Source organism: Episyrphus balteatus, chromosome 1 (assembly GCF_945859705.1).
Source record: "Episyrphus balteatus chromosome 1, idEpiBalt1.1, whole genome shotgun sequence".
NCBI classification, from domain to species: Eukaryota; Metazoa; Arthropoda; class Insecta; order Diptera; family Syrphidae; genus Episyrphus; species Episyrphus balteatus.
Window position 1 is genome coordinate 146,201,597 of NC_079134.1, and position 25,002 is coordinate 146,226,598.

Genomic DNA, 25,002 nt, shown 5'->3' on the forward strand with positions numbered 1-25,002 from the left:
AAACTTTGCCTAATGATGGGAAACAATCGAAAATTTGAGATTCTTTACTACGGGACACAATGGTGCTTTTGGTGATTTTTTGACCTTTAAAATCATTTGCACGGATATTTCTTGAATAAAATTTTTTTTTTTGGCTCGAAATGGCAAACCGATTAAGCGATTTTTATCAAACATTATAGACTAACTACTGACTTTCGTATACTTATGAAACTTAGAAGTTTACCACTATCGCAGAACCCTGAAATTTAACAATTACATAATTGAAAACAAACACAAAACTTTAATAAAATTCAAGACTAGGTCGGACGTACTTGATTTTATGGTAAAAATCGCTTAGAGTGTTAAACTTTTTATAGTCGAATGAACAAAAAATTTAATTTAAGTTTTTCGTTTATTTTATAAGAAATGTAAAAAAGAACGAAAACATCTTTTAAATAGGTATGTCTTATATTTTTTTTTTTTTTATTGTAGGAACCGTTTATTTAAAAAATATTTATTTTTTAAATAAAAATATTCAAAAAAAAACATTGTAATGCTTTGAAAATAATTATTCGTTGCATGAAATCTAAATTTCAAAAAAGAATTATCATCCCTTTCCAAAAAAATTGAAATATTAAAAAAAAAATAAAATTTAGAGTTTTGAAAATTTTTATAATTACATTATAATCATACGGCTTCTCAGATGATTTTGTATACCTACATATAAATTTTCGTCTAAATCAGCCAGGTTATTTAAGGAAAAGTAAAAAATTGAGAGACCGGTTCTATGAAAGGTACCATCAATAAGGGTCCAAAAATCGTTAGAGTCGTTTTTGAGAAAACATTTTTTTCCTTGTTTTACTGACTTCCAAAAAGGAGGAGGTATTCAATTCGTCTGTTTTTTTTGTATGTTTGTTACCTCATAGCTTTGGACTGAGTGAACAATTTTTGATAATTTTTGTATTGGAAATGGAAAGCTGGTGCCTGCAGTGTGGTCCCATTTCAATTTCATTCAGTTCTGGCTACAGAAACTATGAGAAAAACCATGAAACCCAGTTTTGATCCATGGAAGTCGGTTTTGTTTTTTTGATAAAAATGATTATGTTGTAATTATTGTAAAGTAAAATCCGTTAATTTTGGTCCTTAACAAAAATTAAATTTCTCCTCTAGAGAATCTTCCAAAATATAATAACTACAAAGTTTGAACTAAATCCTTTCAGTGGTTTGGACTGTAGCACAAGAACTGCGGAGCCCAACTATTTTGGTATTCTCCATCATTGTAATGTCAGTTCTGATTGTTATCTCATGTTCGATTTTTTTTACGAATTCTCAACTTGCTCTATACCTATATCGAAAATAAAAAAGGGAATAACCGTTATAAAAGCTTAGGTTAGTTCTTTGATTTGATTTGAAATTTTCATCGACAACATAATCATTTTTATCATATTAGTAGTCATGCAATCGCATTTTTTGCGGGGCCAATTTAAAAAAAGAGGGTTGGTTCGGTTTTCATGGAACAGGGCTAATTTAAAAAAATTAAAAATTTATTTTTTTCGGATTTTCGAGAAAAAATCAAATCCCCTTCTTAAAAATAATGCATTTTCAAAAAAATCCTCCAAATCAATCGAGTTTTTTTTTCTTATCTATGTATACATTCAGAAGCAAATATTTTCGGATAAAAGTCTCGCGTTCCTAATGAACAGGCCCCTCCTTTTATGTAAAAATATTACAAATTTATTTTTCTTCAGCTTTTGAGAAAAAATCAAGGTTAACCCCTTTTCTGCCATGTAGGTACTTGGTCGTATTTTTTAAATGGCGCCCGACATTTTTAAAAAGAAGGGGTCTCACCTGAGATTTGGTTAACGTACATACATATGTATGTTTAAGCCTTTAACTTATCATTACAATTAGACTGTAAATTTAGTGTTTTTGTTGTTTTTAAACATTTGAGTAGAGTTGCCGAGTATTTGTTCATATTTTAGAGGTTACCTGGACCGACGAGATTAAAGTTTTATGTAAATTTTAGCCTTTTAGTGTTAATAAAATCATACTTTTTTTATTGGAAAAAAAAAATGTTCGTATTGTTTTTTTTTTATTTTAATAGGGGTAGGGTTGCCATACATTCTTTAGATAATTTTATTTTAGTTTTTTAGCATTCTGAGTTATGTGAATATTTTTTCTTTAAATTAGGGTTGCCACATAGAAGTTTCATCCCTATTTTTTTTTTCATTTTCAGTATCAACTTACTTTTCATTTCAATTTAAACCTCTTACCTTATGCCTTATGAGCTAAGTAACTCGACGACGGTTGCCGCTTGGATTATTAGAACTAAATTTTCGTCTAAATCAGCCAGGTTATTTAAGGAAAAGTAAAAAATTGAGAGACCGGTTCTATGACAGGTACCATCAATAAGGGTCCAAAAATCGTTAGAGTCGTTAGTTTTTGAGAAAACATTTTTTTCCTTGTTTTACTGACTTCCAAAAAGGAGGAGGTATTCAATTCGTCTGTATTTTTTTTTGTTTTTTTTTTTTTGTATGTTTGTTACCTCATAGCTTTGGACTGAGTGAACAATTTTTGATAATTTTTGTATTGGAAAGCTGGTGCCTGCAGTGTGCTCCCATTTCAATTTCATTCAGTTCTAGCTACAGAAACTATGAGAAAAACCTTGAAACCCAGTTTTGATCCATGGAAGTCGGTTTTGTTTTTTTGATAAAAATGATTATGTTGTAATTATTGTAAAGTAAAATCCGTTAATTTTGGTCCTTAACAAAAATTAAATTTCTCTTCTAGAGAATCTTCCAAAATATAATAACTACAAAGTTTGAACTAAATCCTTTCAGTGGTTTGGACTGTAGCACAAGAACTGCGGAGCCCAACTATTTTGGTATTCTCCATCATTGTAATGTCAGTTCTGATTGTTATCTCATGTTCGATTTTTTTTACGAATTCTCAACTTGCTCTATACTTATATCGAAAATAAAAAAGGAGTTAGTTAGTTAGTTAGTTCTTTGAGTTAGTTAGTTAGTTAGTTCTTTGATTTGATTTGAAATTTTCATCGACAACATAAACATTTTTATCATATTAGTAGTCATGCAATCGCATTTTTTGCGGGGCCAATTTTAAAAAAGAGGGTTGGTTCGGTTTTCATGGAACAGGGCTCATTTAAAAAAATTACAAATTTATTTTTTTTTTGGATTTTCGAGAAAAAATCAAATCCCCTTCTTAAAAATAATGCATTTTAAAAAAATCCTCCAAATCAATCGAGTTTTTTTTTCTTATCTATGTATACATTCAGAAGCAGATATTTTCGGATAAAAGTCTCGCGTTCCTAATGAACAGGCCCCTCCTTTTATGTAAAAATATTACAAATTTATTTTTCTTCAGCTTTTGAGAAAAAATCAAGGTTAACCCCTTTTCTGCCATGTAGGTACTTGGTCGTATTTTTTAAATGGCGCCCGACATTTTTAAAAAGAAGGGGTCTCACCTGAGATTTGGTTAACGTACATACATATGTATGTTTAAGCCTTTAACTTATCATTACAATTAGACTGTAAATTTAGTGTTTTTGTTGTTTTTAAACATTTGAGTAGAGTTGCCGAGTATTTGTTCATATTTTAGAGGTTACCTGGACCGACGAGATTAAAGTTTTATGTAAATTTTAGCCTTTTAGTGTTAATAAAATCATACTTTTTTTATTGGAAAAAAAAAATGTTCGTATTGTTTTTTTTTTTTTATTTTAATAGGGGTAGGGTTGCCATACATTCTTTAGATAATTTTATTTTAGTTTTTTAGCATTCTGAGTTATGTGAATATTTTTTCTTTAAATTAGGGTTGCCACATAGAAGTTTCATCCCTATTTTTTTTTTCATTTTCAGTATCAACTTACTTTTCATTTCAATTTAAACCTCTTACCTTATGCCTTATGAGCTAAGTAACTCGACGACGGTTGCCGCTTGGATTATTAGAACTGCACTTTTATATTTCAGTGTTTTTTTTTTCTTGCAGAACTGAGATATATCTTTAACTGACAATTAAAATCAAATTTAGAATTTTTACGAATGTTTTTGCATTACCCTATCTCTATCAATTTACTAGCTATGCGCTTCATTATCAGTATTAAGTATAAAAGCGTGTGTTTAATTTTGTATATAAATAAACTGAAAATACTAGCTATCAATGGTCTGGTCATATCGCATCACAGATGGATCAACTGGGGTCAAACTCTGTTGTCTTCGAAATAAAAATAACAATATTTTGTTAATATTTTCAAATCGAATTTGAAAAAAAAAAAACACCAGATATGGATTCAGTTTAAAATTATTCTTCAAATAATCAAGAATGTGGAAACTAAGTAGAAACATACTACCAAACCGTTTTCCTTTCCAAAATGTCCGTTTCAATTCCAAAGAAGTACAAATCCCATCCTCTGCCGATGTGATTATTATCGGTGGTGGATCGGCTGGTTGTCATACACTCTATCATTTAGCTAAACGCGGAGTTAAAGCAGTTCTCCTGGAACGTGCCAAACTCACAGCAGGAACCACCTGGCATACTGCTGGTTTAGTATGGAGACTTCGTCCCAACGATGTCGATACACAATTGCTAGCTAATTCTAGGAATATGTTAATGTCACTGGAAGAAGAAACTGGACTAGATCCTGGTTGGATACAAAATGGTGGAATATTTATTGCTCATTCAGATGTAAGCCGGATATTGAGTTAATTAATGGTAAATTTGTTTCAAAAACTTCATGGTTCTTTTTAGAATCGTTTGGATGAGTATAAACGGCTGTCAACGCTGGGAAATTCAATGGGAATTGAGAATTATATGTTGTCACCGGAGGAGACACAAAAACTATTTCCATTGCTTGATCCTGCTGCCTTTACTGGAGCACTCTATTCGCCTGGAGATGGTGTAGTTGATCCAGCAATGTTGTGTTCAGCACTTACCAAATCGGCTACAAATAATGGAGCCAAGGTAATTGAAGGATGTCCAGTGAACGAGCTTCTAGTTGAGGAGAGCTCTGGAAATAGCAAGAAGTTAGTTGGTGTAAGGACTCCTTTTGGAGATATTAAAACTAAAACTGTAGTTAATGCTACAGGAGTTTGGGGTAAAGATCTAGTCGAACCACATGGTTCCAAACTGCCATTGGTGCCAATGAAACATGCTTATATTGTTTCCGAATCTGTACCGGGAGCTCGTGGCCTTCCAAACATTCGAGATCATGATTATTCGACTTATTTTCGGATCCAAGGTGATGCCATTTGCATGGGTGGCTATGAGCCAAATCCTATTCTCTTGGATCCTGTTGCAAAGGATTTTAATTTCGGACTTTACGATTTGGATTGGAGTCTTTTTGAGACCCATTTACAGGGTGCAGTTAAACTTTGTCCCACCTACGGAGAAATCGGAGTTAAGAGTACTGTTTGTGGACCAGAATCCTTTACTCCTGACCATAAACCTTTAATGGGTCCAGATAATCATGTGAATGGTCTGTATCATAGTTGTGGGTTCAACTCGGCTGGAATGATGTTTGGTGGCGGTTGTGGAGAACAAATGGCTCAATGGATCATAAATGGGCAGCCAGATCTTCCAATGTTTAGTTTCGATTTGAGACGATTTACTGATTCACAGAATCGTCACCTTCAATGGACAAATGAGAAATCTCATGAAAGTTATGCCAAGAACTATAGCATGGTATTTAAACATGATCAACCTTTGGCGGGTAGGAATTTCAAGACCGATCCTTTGCATAATGAGATGTTGTCATGTGGAGCTTTTATGGAGGAAAAACAAGGTTGGGAACGTCCTGGATTCTTCCTTCTAAAAGACAGAGCCGATGTACTTCCTTATGATTGGTATGGAAGTTATGGCCACAAAAGACATGAAAATTCTGCTTATGAAAAAGTACTCGATAGAGATTTGAAATATGGAAGTTTTTCAGATCATCAAAAATTGGTAAGTCGGATGAGGGGAGTATTTAAAAGGGAGGGATTTTTTATATGATATTTATTTTCTTCAAATTGAACATTTTGTTTATTTTTTCTATATTTAATGGCAGATTGGAGATGAAGCACTTGCTTGTCGTAATAATGCGGCTGTATTCAATATGAGCTATTTTTGTAAACTATTTTTGGAAGGTCCACAGGCGAAAGAAGCTGCCGATTGGATATTCACGGCCAATACTAATCGTGATGTTAAGAAGTAAGAATGGTGGGGAGGGAAGTCAATGCTTGTTATTATATTGTTGATTTAAATACTTTAAGTGATATGAGTTGGTGTAATTTTCATCAATTAGTTTGCGTGAGTGGATTTTGTGGGGTATTTCGAAAATGCAATTGGAAGTTGGACATATTGCTTTATATTTAAAATAGTGGCATTAATAGGAAATTTATATAGACGCAATTAAATAGGTAATGCGAGAAATGACATGAAATTACGATAATAGTGAATGCCAACAAAGTGGGTCCCGCAATTCTATATATCTGTCTATCTGTATATAAGGCCCAAAATACTATTAAGTGCCTAAAAGGTTGTCCCTAAAAAGAACAACTTAGAAGAAAAACTATATTAAATTATAAAATTAATATTAATTACATTTTTTACAAGTTTGAAACCCAAATTTGGATTGAATTGTTTGCAAATCATGGATACATTGTGGTTTATCTTGGTAAAGCAGTGGTGTTTTTGAAAAATTTTAAGTTTTAATGCTGGTTTTTGGTAATTAATAATTTTTTTTTCTGTGATTTAACTTCATATGAGACTAACGTTGTTCCTATAGTTTCAAATAGGAATATTAGAGAGCTTAATTATATGATTTTACAAATAAAACTGAAATTTGCAGTAAAGTAACGCAGTTGTTTGGTTTTGATCATCACTTTGTGTGTGTTTACATATAGAAATATCATTCAAATCATCGCACAGTGTGTCGAGCCCATACAAAAGTTTATCATAAATACTTGCAGCTAAGTTTTTGGAGTTTTAATATCTTTTTTTGTGTTTTTATGGCAGGAATAGAAAAAAAAGTTACAAATTAACAAATTAAACAAGCTATTACTTTTTTTTAGTATAATTTATGAAATTAACATTTATTGAAGAAGCCACTTGTGAGCAAAATTTATTTTATTTTTTGTTATATAAACAAAAATATACTTTTCGTAAGGTTTTTGGTGTGCTGAACTCGAATCCGAAGTCAGAAAAATTCTATCATATCACGTTTTTTAAATATTCCCGTTAGAAAATCTGAAATGTCGTTTTTTTAACAGTTTTTGAGGTTATGTTCTTGAACGTGGTGATTTATTTTTAATAAATTTGTGACAGTTTTTACAAGAACTAAATGTTTTCATTTAAAGCCCGTTCAAATTTGTTCAATATCTTTTTTTTACTTTGAGAAATCTTAAGTTGAAGTCAACTTGTTTTGTTTATCTTCTCTATACAAAAAAAATCGTATGTTTATTTGCGTTTCATAGCAAATCTCGAATAGTTTTTTGTCAATCGCTTTCAAATTTTGAAACAACGTCTTATTTGAATTTTCGTAAATTCTTATATCGGCGAGGTTGGTAAATACGCTATAATACTCAGAAGAGCGTGGCCGGGTCAAGTAATTATATTAAAAATTTAGTATGCAGAAAAATATAATTTTTTTCTTGTTGAAAACAATATTTAAAATATTTTTAATTACATAAACAGCTTTTTGTTACTTGTGTATGGTTGAAAATTATTAAAAACATCGATTTTTTCTTTTTTGTGATCCCCTTGAAGCTGTTTCTCAAAAAATGAATTATTTTGAGTAGGGGAGAGTGGCGGACAGTGAGACACCCTTTTTTTAAATTGGTATATCTTAGAATGTTTTCGAGATAGCTTAACGAAACTTTGAAGTTAGTTTAAGACATATTTTATCTTAATGTTGCAAAAAAACTTATAGTTAAAGAATGAATGAGGGCATCACATTGGACTAAAATGTAGAAAAAGTCAAAACGTCTCACTGTTTGAAAGGGGTGCGATCAGTGAGACATTCTTAGGTGAAAAAAAAAATAACGAAAACGTCAAATAATTAGGTAATTGACAAGTATATACTTAATTAATTTATGTTACTTTAACCCATTTATTCAAAAAAAAAAAACAAAAAGCCAAAAAAAATGAAAGAAAAAACAATACGAAATCATTTTGAAGTCATGCTAAAATAATAGATTTTTTTTAAATCTATATGTCTCACTGTTTGCTTTTTAAAAAACCTATGTCTCACTGTTTGCTTTTTAATAATGTCTCACTGTTTACTTTTTGTCATTTTTCGGAAAAATATAAAATTACAAAAAACGAGAAGGAATTCTAATTCAATGATATTTTTTTATGAAAGAACATATAAATATAATACATATGTAAAAAAAGTTCTGTCCACTAACCAGATTTTTTTGTGTTATACACTCTTTTTATAACACTCCAAAAACTACTTTCACCTGATTTTGTGTGATATTTTACGGCGGGGGAAAATGGACAGCTTTAATTAAGTCGGGACAAAATTAAAAGACGCAGACGGGGAAATAAACGTTTTGACCCAAACTAGCGTTACTGTGCTTATTTTCAGAAAAGAGAAAAATGGATTGTCTCACTGTTTGCACCGTCTCACTGTCCGCCACTCTCCCCTACTTGACTCGTAGCACATAAATGTGAATATCTCTGGTAATCGCAAACAGAAGCAGACCAAACTTTGCCAATATTAAGTATAGGCCTAAGGCAAAATAATATAAAAAAATTATCGATATGATTTTCAATGTTTTTTTTTTTTTAATTAAGTTTAAAAATTAATTTTTTTTGGCCATTTATCAAAGAAATTTTAATAACTCATATATAATTTTATAAATTTTAATTTTTTTTTTGTTATACGTTTTATAACAACACTCAAATAAACATAACATTAACAAAATTTTTCAAACATTCACCAAACGTGAAATATACACTCTCAAAGATTCGCATAAATTCCTCAAAATATTTTCGATTTCCGAGGTACTCATGTTTCGGAGCTTATTTTGAATACATAACCTGGGTTATTTTCTAAGATAAATATGTTTTCATATGAGTTGACACTTCTTAATTATATTTCAATAGCAAAAATATTAATTTTTAACAAAATAAAAAAAGTGATTTATTATAAGGGGACGACACACTGTGCATCGCACATAGGGGTATTTAATCGATTTAGGCGGACAAAAGACAAAATTTTAAACTGATCCAAACGTATAAAATTAATATCCTACTAAAAGTAGATAACTTGCTTAGCATTTTCTTATAGTTTTAAAATTAATTATCACTCCAGATGATTAACAGCAGTGGTCTAGAGTTCAAAGTTTTCAGCCCAAAGAAAAAATTATTTTTTTTAACGACAGTGCTTATGTAAGTACTTTTTTTTTAAGTGGCTATAGAAAAATGTTTTTATGGAATATTGATATAGAGACACGAAACTGTCTACTAGATGCTGTATCTAAATTTTATATTACTTTATAAATAAAAAAGTGATAAGTTGAATCTTAATATAAATTAAACGTAAAAATAGTTTTCTTTCTGTGAAAAGTTATACTATTTCACATTATTGTGTCATAAAATTTAATGTTTTCTAAAGGTTAAACTCGTATCTAATTGAATCTGCAAAAAAAAAATTGCAACTAAGTGCAACTTCGACACATTTGCTCCTTTTAAACGTTTTAGGCTTTTTAAAATGCCTACCTTTTTTTCATGCATCCATATTTAGTTTTTTTTTTAAGATTCAACTTTTTGAATTACAGAACCTGATTCCTTATAATTTTTCCTAAATTTTAAAACCTTTATCTTGTCGATACCGTTAATAAAACTCCATTTATAAGCGTTTTAATAGACCATTTGGGTCCATTCTTGACACTTTTTTGTTTAATCAAAAATTGGTTTTGGAAGAAAAATGTTTTTATTGAAATCCACAGTTAAAATACGTAATTCAAGTACTAAATACAAGTTTTTACCTTGTCGATGAAGTAAAACCGGCAAAATAATTTTGTCCGCGTAAAACTGGCAAATACCCCTATGTGCATCGGTGCAAATGTTATTTTATAATAGACATTCATAGAATGAAAATATATTTTTAAAATTCACATTAGGCATCAAAAAGTATTTTGGCCCATAATTCTAGCTGCAACTTAAGGTAGTACCTATAATATTTTAGATGACTTCCCTAGAGGAGAAATTGATTGAGGGTAGTTAATTTTTTTTTCAAAGACGACTCTAACGAATTTAATAAAAATTTAAACTGTGTTTTGTTGCAAATAAAACACAATTTTTGAAATTAAAAAAATATATATTTGTTGAACCATAATTTTTGAATTTCTCGTAAATGACTAAAGACGATTTCAATGAACATTTTTATGCAGAAGCGTTAAGTTACTTTCATATGATATAACTTTTTAGACTTTCGCGGTTGTAATTAGATATGATTAAAATTATTATTACATACGGATAATTCCGCTTTTAAATTATTTCAGAGTGCAATTTCTTACTCACCCCGAACGTTTCGCAACAAATTGCATTTTGCGTGGTCACCGAGAAACTTTCATAAGTACTAAATTTGTATTAAGTTTTCATTTTGCAACAAACATATTTTTATTTTTTTTTTAAATCAATTTTTTGAGAATAGGTAACCTAAAAAAATTTTTCGAAATTTTGTTTTTAAGCGTTGATAAATATTTTCTTTAAAATTAGATTTAGAAAATTTTAATACACAAAAAATTATTTAAAAAAAAACGACTTTAACGATTTTCAATTTATATTTATTACGCCTTTAGAAATTTATTTAAACTGTATTTAGCTTATGATAAATGAAAATTTAACTCTCAAAACCTTATATGTAAGACACCTAGATATAATGCGATAAGTAAAATTTTTAAATGCAAAAAGTTAAGAATTTATACTAAAATTCAACCACTTTACATAAAAAGCTTTTAGTACCTATATTTATTGAAATATCCATCAATAGAAAGTTTTTAGCGAATCTTCCACACAGAGGACTTTATTTTTTTTTTTTTGTTTAAATAGGGGTTATCGAAAAATGTAAATATATATAATAGTTGATATTTCATACTTTTCTTAAAAACTGAAAAGTTTCTAAATAACATCGCAAAAAAAGGAAATAAATCATATGCAAATGCATGGGAAAGTTTGGAATGACCCAAGTAATTCATTTAATTTATTTTCGATTTCATAGTATTAAGTTGTAACAACCCTTACCTCTTTAGTCTTTACCACTGTTGCCGGAATTTTGTTTTAATTATTACTTATTATACTTATACTTATTAATGTTTTTTGTTAAAACGAAAAAAAAAAATCCAAAAGTGGCTATTTCAACTTCATAAATTAGCAAGCTGTGCCTACATACCAAAAGACTTCCAATTTTTTTTTTTTTTAAAGAAAGAAATCTTATGAAAGTAGGAGTCAATTTTTCACTTATCAAAAAAAAATATTTGTATTTTTTTAATGTGTTTTTTGAAAATTTTGTAAGGTTTTAACATTGCGCTTAACTTAGCTCTTCTTTTTAAAAATGTTAGTTGAAATCGGCTAAATCGTTTAAGAGAACTTCAGAAATGACAAAAAAAATTGCTTCTAGGTATGGCAAGTAGGAACCGTTGAAACGGTTCAAATTTTTTTTTTTTATCAAAAAAGTACCAACTTATATAACAAAAATTTTGATCAAAATCGTTAGAGCTGTTTTTGAAATAAAAAAAAAATGAATGTCTACATATTTCTGTTTTCGTTATGCGACTGGAACTTTTAGTTTTGGTTTTATAAACATGTTTAGTTCCTATTTAGGAAATCACCATAGACAACCAAATTTGAAGAAAATCAAATGGGTTCTGATTTGTTGTCTGAAACTAATTTTGACTACCGGTAGTGCATTTTATTATTCTACTACTCCCATCCCAAGCAATGCCATGTCTGATTATTCCCTCGAGTTGAAAAACGACTTAATTGACGATATTTAAAAAGCAATTATCTTGAAAACCATCCGGCTGCAGCAAAGCTGCTGGGATACATCGTTTTTGCCAAAAATTGGCCTTTTAATGTTTAAATCAACAAATACTGAAAAATTCGTTTTTTTTTAAATACATTTATTGCATTTTTAACTAAGAATCTTCATATAGGGCCATATATCTGTTAACAAAACCTTGTTAACCTAAAGCCCAATAAGTAGCTTGTATTTACCAATATTTTATTTCCACAGTTACTGTTATCTCTACACGCAGGGGCGGATCCAGGATTTTTTTCTGGGGGGGGGGGGGGGCACAAGGGACGGATTGGCAAAAAAAACAGCAATAACAGTTAGAAATACAGTGAAGTACCATACGACTGACTAACAAGCAGAAAATTTTAACGACCCACAGTGGTCTAAAACCTGGCCAAAAATATTTAGGCACATTTCCCACATCAAATAGGTACCAAATGACCAAAAAGTTATTCGGAAGGAAAAATTTTCATTTTCTTGTTACAGTAAAAGCCACTTAAGTGCTAACCCTCTTACTCCTGGATTAGCCGGAAGAAAAAAAATATAAAAAATCAGAAAATGCACGTACAATTCTGTGCTATATTAAAGTTAGTAATCTATTCTTTGTTTAATTTTTTGACTTAAGTTGTTTCACCAAATAGATTTTGAGAAATTAAGTTTTAAAGATGAAATTTTGAAAAAAAAAATGTTTACGTTTTTTAATTGATTTTGTATAAAATTTTGCAATATTATGGACATAATTATACCATTAGTTAATGACCTAGTAGTTTTTAGTCAAATACTAAAGACTTCATTCTAATAAATATTAAAGTTCCTAAGAATAACAAAAAAACTGAATCCTACTTTTCTGCCGGGAAACCCAGTTTTTTTTATTTGCATTAACCTTTTGTAACCCAAGGTCGTAAATTTAAAAATTAATAAGTCAATCGATTGGCCTTTATCTTTAATAAAACACGTATTTTTTAAAAATTCAATAAAGTCATTATTTACTTAGTTATTTCGATATTTTGGGAGTAAAAAAAGTTTAAATAATTTATTTTTATATAAAAATTCAAAAATTCAAGCAAAAAACTATCTAATATTAATTTTTAGGCACTTTCCTAATATCCAAAAATAAAACCCCGTGGGGTTTACTAACAAAAACTATTTTTTTTTCTGAATTTCGTAGTTTTTATACAAATTTGCTTATTTTCAAAAAAAGCCCAACTTTCAACATTAACTGTCAATTAAAAACAATTGGTGCTATTTATTAGAAATTTGAAGTACTATTTCGATAAAGCAATACTTAAAGATTATAATATTAGAAGCTTCAAAAGAAAAAAAAATAGTTTGTAGAGCTTTTATGCAATCTTTTTCGGTTTGTTACAGAAATGTCACATGGGGCTACAAGGGGTTAAATTGTTTTATACCTCAAGAATATTGTGTTCAAATCGTAGGTCTCTTGGAGCCAAATTGACCAAGTTATAAGTATTTTAATACTACCCTTAGGAACGTTTTAGTCTTTTAGTCCAGAGTTCAAAACTTTAAATCGTTATCCCCACAACTAATGTTTTCAACGCCGGTGCTCCTCATAACTTCAAAACTACTGCACCGATTCTTTTGAAATTTGGAACACTATTATTTTTACATATTTTTAGAGGTATCCCTGGAGAAATTTTCTCAATAAAATAATATTTATAAAAATCTATAAGTAAGGGTCGCTTTTGAGGAGTTTTTTTTCAAGGGGTCTTTATTTTCGGGGTGCAAACTTGGGCAAACTTCTGAAATGCAAGTTTGTTCTACATATATTGCAGTTCTATAATGTATAGTTTATGCAATTTTGTGACGTGTTCCGCTATTTTAAAAACACTAATGTTGAAAAAAAACAACGAAAAAAGTGCAAATTTTTTAACCCCTCTGTATGAAAAAATAGAGTTGCATATAGGTACAATTATTTTTTTTATATCATTCAATGTCATTCGATGTCCATATCAAAATTTTTCACCAAAATCACTTTGAAAATTCACTTTTTTTTAAATCGAAAAATCGTTTATTTATTTGTGAGGTGGAGCTTTTCATGGGAAAGGGATGAAACAATCAACAAAATTCGCATTTTCAGCCAGAAATAGACAAGAATTTTACTCAAGTTCTTTCTGTTATTATTCATATATTTTTAAAACTCTTATAGTTTGATTTCCTTTAAGTATGAACTTTAAGTTCTGGGGGGGGCACGTGCCCCCGTGCCCCCCCCTAAATCCGCCTATGTCTACACGCGTTTGCTAGATAAATTGAAAATGTCAACAATTTTATTAAAAATGACGAAAGTAGTGAAGGTTTCATACAACTTTTTGTTTAGGTACCTACTCAATCTACAAATCCTTTTTTTTTAATTGTTCTGGCATCCTTTCACATGCATGCTTTTTGTTAGGCCTTTTTCTAGGCATTTTTTTGACGCCTGTAGCAGCTATTAGATTCTACAAAAGTACGGAGACGCTACGGGAAAAAGACCCGCAGGTTCCCAAAAGACCAAAAGTATGAAACTTAAAAGTACTGGATGAGAGTTTATTTTTTTTTAATTAATTGGTTGTGGGTTTAACTCGGGTTTAACCCTGATTAAATCATACCGCACTGCAAAACTGAACCTTAAAACATTTTTGAAGCATCAAATACCTCGATAAAAGCATTTTCATGAATCTTTAAGGTATTTAGGTATTAATTCGCATTTTATCTTTTTTTTTATCGCAGGACTGTTTACACATGCGCTCTAAACCATCGAGGAGGTGTTGAATCTGATGTAACAATATCACGTCTTGTGTCGGGCACTGGTGAAATACACAATCCCAAGTTCGAAGGCCAAGGAAACTATATCGTAGCAGGAGGTGCTTCAGCCTTCTACACATTCAAATCGATCGAATCAGAACTACGCAACCAAAAGTTCAATGCCACTGTACGAGATGTAACTGAAGACATGGGTATTATTTCAATTCAAGGTCCTAAAAGTCGAGAAATTCTTCAGAAAATTACTGAAACAGAATTATCAGATAGTGAAATACCACCAAACAGTACAATACTGACACAAGTTCGTGGTATCAATGGAAAGGATACTCACAATGTTCGACTGTTGAGAGTCAGTTTTATAGGAGAATTAGGTTACGAGTTACATGTTCCAAAGGAATACTGCTCGAATGTTTACAAGTCACTTATGAAAGCCGGAGAAGGGTTTGACTTAAAGAACGCTGGTTATCGGGCTTTATATTCTCTGAGCAGTGAAAAGGGTTACCACTTATGGAGCTTTGACTTACGCCCAGATGATACACCAATTGAAGCAAATCTAGGATTTACCTGTCGACGAAAAGGCAACTACAAGGGCAAACAAGTTATTGACAAACAAAGACTAATTGGCGTTCACAGAAAAATGGCTTATTTTACATTAAACGATCAAATTCCAATTTGGGGCTTGGAAGGTGTTTATCGTAACGGAGAGCCAATTGGATTTCTACGACGAGCTGAGTACGCGTACAGCCTTAAAAAGTCATTAGGACAAGCTTATGTGACTCGAAAAGATGGAGGTGTCGTAGATGAAAAGTACATATCATCGGGAAAATATCAAATCGATATTCTGGGAAAAATGTACGATGCAGAGTGTCACCTTCGAAGTCCTTTTGATCCGGAGGGTAGAAGAATTTTAGGAATCTATAGCTAAGATTAAATTTTATTACAAAATACAAGAAAAATTAATAATTTAATAGTTTTTTGTTCTTAGAATGGTAAACGTTGTTTTTTTCTGTATTGTTTTCAAGTGGTTGTTTACTCTAGTTCGTGGGTACACATTGGTCAACCTCTTTTTTATCCCAACCACTTCAGATTCTGATGATAAATTATGAGTTTGGTCACATCTGGGATTCACTATAGGTACCTAAAGTAGTGATTTCTTGATGTTTTCATTTTCATATCTTCATCATTTCGCTCAAATGTCTTCGCTGCAGGTTTCTATTATGCAACTTAAGTATGCCACTGACAGTGGTAAATTTGTTGTAACTGGAGAAGTATGGTAGTTCATGTTAATAGAGCAATTTATTAAACCCATAATTCTGAGAAGAAATTGTCCGTGAAAGTGTATAGAGGGCCAGACAGATTGTCGCCTAACTTTCCAGACTCGCTGACGCTGAACGTAGACAAATCGAGATTGTTTATTATAGGATTGTGAAAATAAAGAAGGAAATAGTAACGCAGTTATGACTTATTGCGCGTCAAAGTTATGAAAAACCGAAGTTATGAAAGACAGAAGTTATGAAAGACCGAAGTTATGATGAACCAGAGGTATGAACACCAAAGCTATGAAACGTGGTTTTTGGGTTGGCAACCATTGAGAGTAACGATATAAGGGAGGAATGTACCAAAAAACTAGAGCGTGTAGATTAAGTCAAGACAAGAAAAAAAAACTGTATGGTACAATGTGTCGATACAATGTTAATCAACGGTTACACCAAAAATAACGTACTGTACCTTTTTGTAAAGCCAAAGACTTGTTCTTGTATCTCGTTTCTAAACAAAGCTGTTTTATGGACCAGTTTTTGAAAAATTAATTTTCAAAGAAAATATATGGGCTTTTTAAAAAAAAGTAGTTTTGGTCTTTTTTCATATATCGAAAACGACAAGTTAGTTTTAGATCCATTTTTCTGTTTTACTCTCTCTCTCTCTCTCTCTAAAATATTTTCTTTAATTTCACTATCCTAAAAACAATCTCGATTTGTCTACGTTCAAAGTCTGCGAGTCTAGAAAGTTAGGCGACAGTCTGTCTGGCCCTCTATTCACTTTCACGTATAATTTCTTCTCAGAATTATGGGTTTAATAAATTGCTCTATTAACATGAACTACCCTACCATACTTCTCCAGTTACAATACAACTTACAACAAATTTACGACTGTCAGTGGCATACTTAAGTTGCATAATAGAAACCTGCGGCGAAGACATTTGAGCGAAATGATGAAGATATGAAAATGAAAACATCAAGAAATCACTACTTTAGGTACCTATAGTGAATCCCAGATGTGACCAAACTCATAATTTATCATCAGAATCTGAAGTGGTTGGTAAGGAAAAGAGGTTGACCAATGTGTACCCACGAACTAGAGTAAACAACCACTTAAAAACAATACAAACAAAAAAAAAAACGAACGTTAACCATTCCAAGAACAAAAAACTATTAAATTATTAATTTTTCTTGTATTTTGTAATAAAATTTAGTCTTAGTTATAGATTCCTAAAATTCTTCTACCCTCTGGATCAAAAGGACTTCGAAGGTGACACGTTGCTTCGTACATTTTTCCCAGAATATCGATTTGATATTTTCCCGATTAAAATCATAATCCACAAGTCAACTTCATTATGCACTCTTTATTCAAAATTTCAGGACTCATTTTAAAAGACTTTATATAGATGGATTTCGTCGATTCGATGGGGGGATAAGGGATAACCTGAGCTTACGCTAAATTAGGATATGTTTTGAAAGTGGAGAAATGTAGGGGCTAATGAAACTTTTGGGGAACATGGAAGAAAAAGGACAGACAATCGTATAAAACTTCTCTGAATATCTATAGGTATTACATATCATATTCAGCTTTAGTTTAACGAATTTTAGAGTTTTTGTAGTCTTATTTATTTTATAATCATAGTGATAAGAGAATGTTTGCTTTGAGTCAAGTATAATCCCCAAATCTGAATAAAGGATGGTTTTTTTTAAGAACAAGAGTCAAACATGTAATGATGCCAGACTATTTTCCTTTTGAGTGTTAAATTTATTGTTTTACACTTTCCAACAACGGCCATATTATTCACTAGTTTAAAAAATACATCTGGATGCATTTAAGGAGTTTTAAAAACTGTAGCAAGACAAAGTTCAATATTTAAAAGCATGCCCGACGTGTCGCACTATCTGACGCCCGAGCAGTCCTTGTCACAATTTGAGCCATAACGGCCATCTCCTTCAAAAATGTTAATAATTGTGCATGAAAACACATATAAATAAATAAACGAGTGTGTACACAATATGTACACGCGATTGAAGTTATACTTCAATCAATGATATATTATAAACCTGACTTAGATATAAAGGAATATTATTAGCCGTTTTTTATTATCACTTGATCCATATAGATCATTAATTAAAATGTATTACAACAACTACATGAGATCTTGCAAGATCACGATTCGTGATCCTGATGAAAAGCAAGATCACGATTCGTGATCCTGATGAAAAGCAAGATCACGATTCGTGATCCTGATGAAAAGCAAGATCTCATGTAGTTGTTGTAATACATTTTAATTAATGATCTATATGGATCAAGTGATAATAAAAAACGGCTATTATCATTTTACAATCATAACATTGATACTCGTACATATAAAATTAATTCGTAAAATAAATGTTTTTCGAGGTATTTTTTGTTTTTTCTTATGGAAATTACATTGAGCGGCAAATCGGAAAATAATCTATAATCACGATCTGGTGCAACAGGCCTAGTAAAAATGTAAAATTTTATTTTTTTTACAATAGATCGTGAACGCCCCTCTTCTTATCTATAGTAAATATTGAAGCATGAATGATGTTTTTTTTTTCCTCCACCGTTGCTTCTTCTTTTTTCCATTTTTTATAATTTAATTCTTTGTTTTTGTTCGGGTTAATTAATTTTCACTAATTATTTTACATCAAAAGAAACTAAATTACGGGACATGAGTAGCGACAACCATTATAAACAGAATAAAGAAGACAAACTGTTTATCATGGGCGACACGACGGTGAGCTGCCATCTGTCAAAAATAATTTTACTCCATTGTATTTTTATTTTGCAATAGGGTTAGGGTATAGCAAAAGTGCAAGACCATTGTAAAATTTCAATCCATATATTTTTTTGCAATGATACTAGACCATTGACCTAATATATATGGACTGCTAGTCGTTTGACTTTTCCATACAAAAATTGAAAAAAAATGATTCCACATCTTTCTAGCTCTACTAGCGGTATAACCTTAGAAGGCGAAAAGAGGAAACTTATAGTGAATGACATCTGTCGTTAAAAGGTAGTGCTTTCTCTGTTTTTCTATATTTGTTCCTTTCGCACTTCGTCAAAAATGTTGCACTTATTCTCCGCTTTTTTTTAGGGCGCTAGTATCGCGAAGAAAGAAGTGGAACCAACCTGAATATGCTTCTAGCAGTCCATATAGATTAAGTCAATGTACTAGACCAGTTGCATCAGATCGCGAATACCCCTTATGTATATAACTTTGAGGTTTTCGGCGCTGTCCACTAAGTGCCGTGATGCCAATTGGCTTAAGTGTCAATTGGCGATTGGAGCACATACTACTAGCGCCATAGTTTCAACTTTTGAACTAATTATAAATTTATAACAGGACGGATGTTTACATTTTGTATTTCTAAAAATGGCGTCCATGTCAAAAGTCCTAGCAAAAAAAAAGTAAAATGTCGGATGCTAGCTCCTTCTGTCCTGTTAATTTTAGTTTTTGTTTTGACCACCGGTAGCGCATTTCAACTTAACCAATCGCCAATATAATTCGCTCTTGATTTTAAATTAATTTGATTTTGATTTTAAATTAATTTTGAATTTTTTTTTATTTTGACTTTGACAGAATACTCGATGATATTTTTTCATTAGCATTTTCGTTGTCGACTTTGGAGACTTGAAAATTTTTCGTTTCTCATCAGCAGCTTACTAGGCTTTATTTATTTATTTAAAAGAATGTATGGGCACATTCTTAGTATTTTGGCTACATAGGGGGGAAATATGTCAATGATTTGTCACCTGTATCTTAATTTATAACTTACCTTTAACACTCCTTCTTCTGTCCCAAGGAGACCAGCACCTGTTGACTTTTTCCATTCAATTGCTTTATTAAAGGAACTTTTCAGGCTCCTTACTTTCCACCTTATAAGGTCCCAGGTGGTATCTATCTAGGGGTTTTTGGTCCAGACATTTACGATAGTAAATTTGTGCAGTCGGCTTCTGCAATGAATGGTTAAGGTTAATAAAAATCTAAATTCAAAACAAATTTTGTTAAAACCTCAAAATTTCCTGTTTCATGAATGAAATCCAAGATATTATTTATATCTGCTTCGCTCCATTTTTTTACAGGATTGTCCCTTCGCCGTTGTTTTTTCTTTTTTTCCATTTTTTACAATTTTATTTTTTGTTTGGTTCGCGTTACTTAATTTTCACAAATAATCTTACAACAGGAAAAAAATAACGGGACATCAGTGGCGTTGACGATTATAATTGATTGACAGAATAAAAGAGATAAACTGTTTATCATGTGCGACAGCAAGATGTCATCCGTCAAAAATTATTTTACTCTATTGTATTTTTATTTTACAATAGGTCTAGGGTATTGCAAAAGTGCAAGACTGTTGTAAAATTTTGATCCGTATATTTTGTTGTTGTAGTGTTGCAAGATTTTACACTTTTGCACTTTTGCAATGATACAAGACCAGTTGCATCGGAACGTGAATACCCCTAATAACGAATTATAAAGGCTTAACTACATTGGCTCAAAAAGTGAAAAAGTACAAAAGTGAACATTTTCAAACGCATTTTTGTATAGTTTTTCGGGCTGGAAAATTAAAACAAATGATGCAGAAAGCTTATTTTTTGGCCTAAAACACAATTTGTATGCTCTTTTTCACAAATAAATTGCGCTTTGAAAGAAAAAATAATATTTTCACTTTTGTACTTTTTCAAAAAGTTGTGTATGTAGTTAAGGCTTAATGAACATGGAATTTTAAGTCAACATTTGGGTTACATTTTTCACACAATTGACACACGGCGTCAAGGCTTAACTACATACACCACTTTTTGAAAAAGTACAAAAGTGAAAATATTTTTTTTCTGGCTAGCGCAATTGTTTTGTGAAAAAGAGTATACAAATTGTTTATTAGACCAAAAAATAAGCTTTTTGCATCATTTGTTTTAATTTTTCAGGCCGAAAAACTATACAAAAATGCGTTTGAAAAATTTCACTTTTGTACTTTTTCACTGTTTGAGCCAATGTAGTTAAGGCTTTAGTTTCAAATTTGTATTTTTTTTTAATTTTTCGCAAAATTGTACCCATATATAAATTTTACGGTATAAAGGGCCCAACCCATAGAATCCGTTGCGTCCGTTCCGTCGAAGTTTTCAACTGACAGCTCGATAAAATACACACGTTCTTATGGGAAGTCCGTCTCCGTCCGATCCGTCGCTTATGGGTCGCTTCCCATAAGAACGTGTGTATTTTATTTTAAAACTTCGACGCAACGGATTCTATGGGTTAGGCCCTTAAATTCAGTAATTATCCAAACAAATCCATGTCTTGTGTAAAACAACTTTTGAAAATTTTAAAACAAACAAACCTTACTGTCATTCCAAAAATAAAATAAACCCCATCCAACTTCACTTTGCTTCGCATAGAACACGTCAAATATTTATTTACATGTATTCTCACACACATTCATAAATATTTAAATCCATACACAAAAAACTACCCTTCTAGAGAAAAACTGACAGATAAACTTTCACCTGTCTGTTTCTGCCGTCCAAATAGTTGTTTTTGTGACACGTCTGTCTTTCGCCTTCGCTGCGGTGTGTCTTGTTGCTTTTCCGTTTTTAATTTTTTAAACAACGGCTCTCATTTATAATATATTTCTTCCAAATAAATCATAAAATGAAAGAACTACAATGTTTTCTAATACTCATATTAGCCATCACATCTATCTTCGCTCAAAGAGCAGTTCCCGGAGTTAATCCACAACATTACCAACAACAACAATACCAACAACAGCAAGTGCCACCAGTACAATATGCTCAACAACAGCAAGGTCATATTCCACAAATGCAACCTATCCAACAACAGCAGCCGCAAATGCAAATGCATCAACAACAGCAAATGCCTATTCAGCAGCAACCAATGATGCAACAACAGCCGCAAATGCAACAGCAGCCAATGATGCAACAACCAATCCAACAACAGCCTCATCAACAACTCCAACAGCCACCGCCACCTCAACCCATTCACATACAACAACAACATTTGGGTGGCCATCAACCACACAGACCTCTCGACGCAGCTAACATTCAAGGTGAAAAGGCACACATTCAAGATCACATTGAAGTGCCTTTGGACACTAGCAAAATGTCAGAGCAAGAACTTCAATTCCATTATTTCAAAATGCATGACAACGATCACAATAACATGCTCGATGGATGTGAATTGATTAAATCATTAATTCATTGGCATGAAAAAGGCAGCAAAGAAGATGCCCATCAGCACGAAGGTGCTGCTGGTCATCAAGATAAAATCTTCTCCGATGAAGAATTAATTGCATTGATAGATCCAATATTAGAAATGGATGATACTGGTCGTGATGGATATATTGATTATCCAGAATTTATTAAAGCACAGCAAAAGGCTGCTGTTCAAACTAAGGCAGAGACAACACCTTAAGAAAAGCCTTGAAATTCCATTATTTTTTGGTTGTCTATAAATTTTTTTTTTTTTTATTATTATTTTTTTGTTTTATACTTAAATCATTTTCCAAGAAAATTTATTAAAAAAGAAAATAAGAGAAGAAGAAGAAAAAAAACCTTGAATATTTTTTAATAATGCATTTTTTTTTTTATTTTTTTTTCAGTTGAAAAATTTAGATTACGTGGTTTTTCTTTCATATAGCGATTTTCTAGTTTTTGCCAGCTGTTTGTTTGTTTTGGCAATGACCGATTCTATTTCCGCTTTTTAATGCTAAGGGAAGGGGGGTTATATTGCCAAAAGATAGTTGGATCACGTTTTCTTTGTTCTTAAAATGGTGCAAAAGTTAATCTTTCTTGAAATGAACACAAGCAATTTTTTTTCTGGAGTGGGAAACGGAAAAAAAAAATTGCAGTTTTTGAATGGAACTTTCCATTTGTTACAATAGAGATGGAATTTATAGTCGTCACTCAAGTAAAAATTTTCCTCAAGCACCAGGTTTGAGAAGAATTTTCTGAGTGTATGCTCAAGCATTTATAAAATTCAAGACACACTTTTCTTTAAATAACGAGTAGTTCAAGGCCGAAGGCGAGAACAAAAAGTAGAAACTGTAGAAATCTCTGTACGTTGCCTGTAGTTGAAGTCTGGTTCAAGCATATATTTGACTACTTAAACATATATCTAACCCTCAGCCATACCGCCTCAGTTCCACACTGGGTTTGAAACTTGAAATTTTAAAATCACTAGATTCAACAATAACCAAAATAGTGAGCATGAGCATCAATCAGCCAACAGTTTCACAAACCTGCTTGAAACATCAATTCTAAGACCTACATATACACGAATGGACCCTACTAATAATCAAAGGAGAATGGGCAAATTTATATGGAACGTGGACGTTACGCGGCCAGGAACGAATTTGTTGTTTTTTGTTGTAATTAAGTCCTATATACATTTTGCAAAAGTTTTATCCTTGTGCCGTACTTCAGAAACTGATAAAATGCATTTTTGCATTTAACACTTTATGTAGATTGTCTCAATGTTTAACTTTAATATGTATTTTAAGTGCAAAATATAATGCTCTGTCATTTTTCTTGAGCCTGAAGACCTCAATAATGAATATCCAACCACTAGAACCCAAACCATAAGCTTTTTAAAATAACAATTTCAAGCCTATTTTGAGAATTTTACTGTATAATTTTTTGTTTGTTTGAATAATTTGAAAACTCTCGAACAAAATCTTGAAGTGGTTGGCTTTAAAAATCTAATATTATGAGTTCTATTGGTCGGATTTTAAAGATTAATGTCTTCAGGCTCAAGGAAAATGACGGAGCATAGTTTTTTTGTATTAAAAATAAAAATATAATTCAATTTGTCCTTCACACATTGAACGATGCATTAACAATACTAATACTGCAATATCTTTCATTCTTAACGCAATACAACCAAACTTCCATAGTCAAAGTTTTTCCTAAGTTATAGTTCTTTCATTTGATACCAATTTTATTTATGGCCGCTCAACGTCCAAAATGCCCATTCTCCTTTAAAGCTCACTTTAATATTTAACTAAATTCTACATATTTCACGATACCAATAAACAATGTAAAAGTCAGTTTAAAGACAAAACTCCGAGAAAGATACATTGCTAGATAAGTTCCATCTGAACTTAGTTGTAATCGGTAGGAGGAGGTGGTTTTAGTGCGGCGGTAAGAGTCCCACATATCTATGAGCACGCGTTTTCCGGTCCTCATAGAACCTTTTGAAAAACGCTCCGTTAAATTTTATAGTTGAGTTTCCAACCATAAAATGTATTTGTTTGAAGCGTTACCCTTTAAACTGACTTTTAAATTGGTTATTGGTATAGTGAAATATCGTCGGTCTCATAAGGAAACCTCGTAACTCCACTTTTTTCAAAAATGACTTTTGAATGCCATTCTTTAGAAAATATGTCAGCGGAGCAACCCAGAAAATTTGGGGTCATTCCGAAAACTCTAAATAGACTTAAATTCAAATTTTGCACAGCGCGTTTCTTCCCAACTACTCTGTTGTTTGTTTACTCTTTTGATTTTGGGAGTAACGAGGTTTTCTCATGAGACCGACGATATGTAGAATTGTAGTTAGTTACTTAGGTTAATGTTTATTTAGCGTTTAAAAAAAAGCTATTTTTCAAATTTTAATACATTTGAATAAATAAATAGTTATAAATATTATGTAAATGATAATTACTCAAAAGATTTCAATAATTAGTTTTAACAAATAGCCCAGGGTCGATAATTTTTGAAACCAAAAAAAATCATAGTAGGATGAAACCCATTGGAAAAGGAGGTGAATATGATAAAAATGAAAGGAAAAATAAATTACGGGCGAGCCGAGTTCGGGAAGTGGGTGGGTTGAGTTTTTCATGATAAAAAATGGTATATCTCAATTTCCGGCAGAACTACTAGTCCTATGGAAAAAAGTTGTAAGACAAAGTTTTAGGTAATAAAAAGATCTACCTACAACTTACGTC

At 31.5% G+C, this 25,002-nt stretch overlaps 2 protein-coding genes across 2 annotated transcripts; both read left to right on the forward strand.

The window, feature by feature from the left end:
• The first annotated feature begins 4,278 nt into the window (after nucleotides 1-4,278).
• Nucleotides 4,279-15,723, forward strand: LOC129907331 (sarcosine dehydrogenase, mitochondrial). Its single transcript, XM_055983475.1, has 4 exons — nucleotides 4,279-4,680; nucleotides 4,744-5,937; nucleotides 6,041-6,183; nucleotides 14,723-15,723. The coding sequence occupies exons 1-4, from the start codon at nucleotides 4,318-4,320 to the stop codon at nucleotides 15,678-15,680; spliced, it is 2,658 nt and encodes an 885-aa protein (XP_055839450.1). The 5' UTR covers nucleotides 4,279-4,317; the 3' UTR covers nucleotides 15,681-15,723.
• A 5,826-nt stretch (nucleotides 15,724-21,549) lies between these two features.
• LOC129907357 (nuclear transcription factor Y subunit beta-like) lies at nucleotides 21,550-22,631 on the forward strand. The gene has a single exon (XM_055983516.1). It carries the CDS (start codon nucleotides 21,693-21,695, stop codon nucleotides 22,470-22,472), a length of 780 nt encoding a protein of 259 aa, XP_055839491.1. The 5' UTR covers nucleotides 21,550-21,692; the 3' UTR covers nucleotides 22,473-22,631.
• The last annotated feature ends 2,371 nt before the right edge of the window (nucleotides 22,632-25,002 follow it).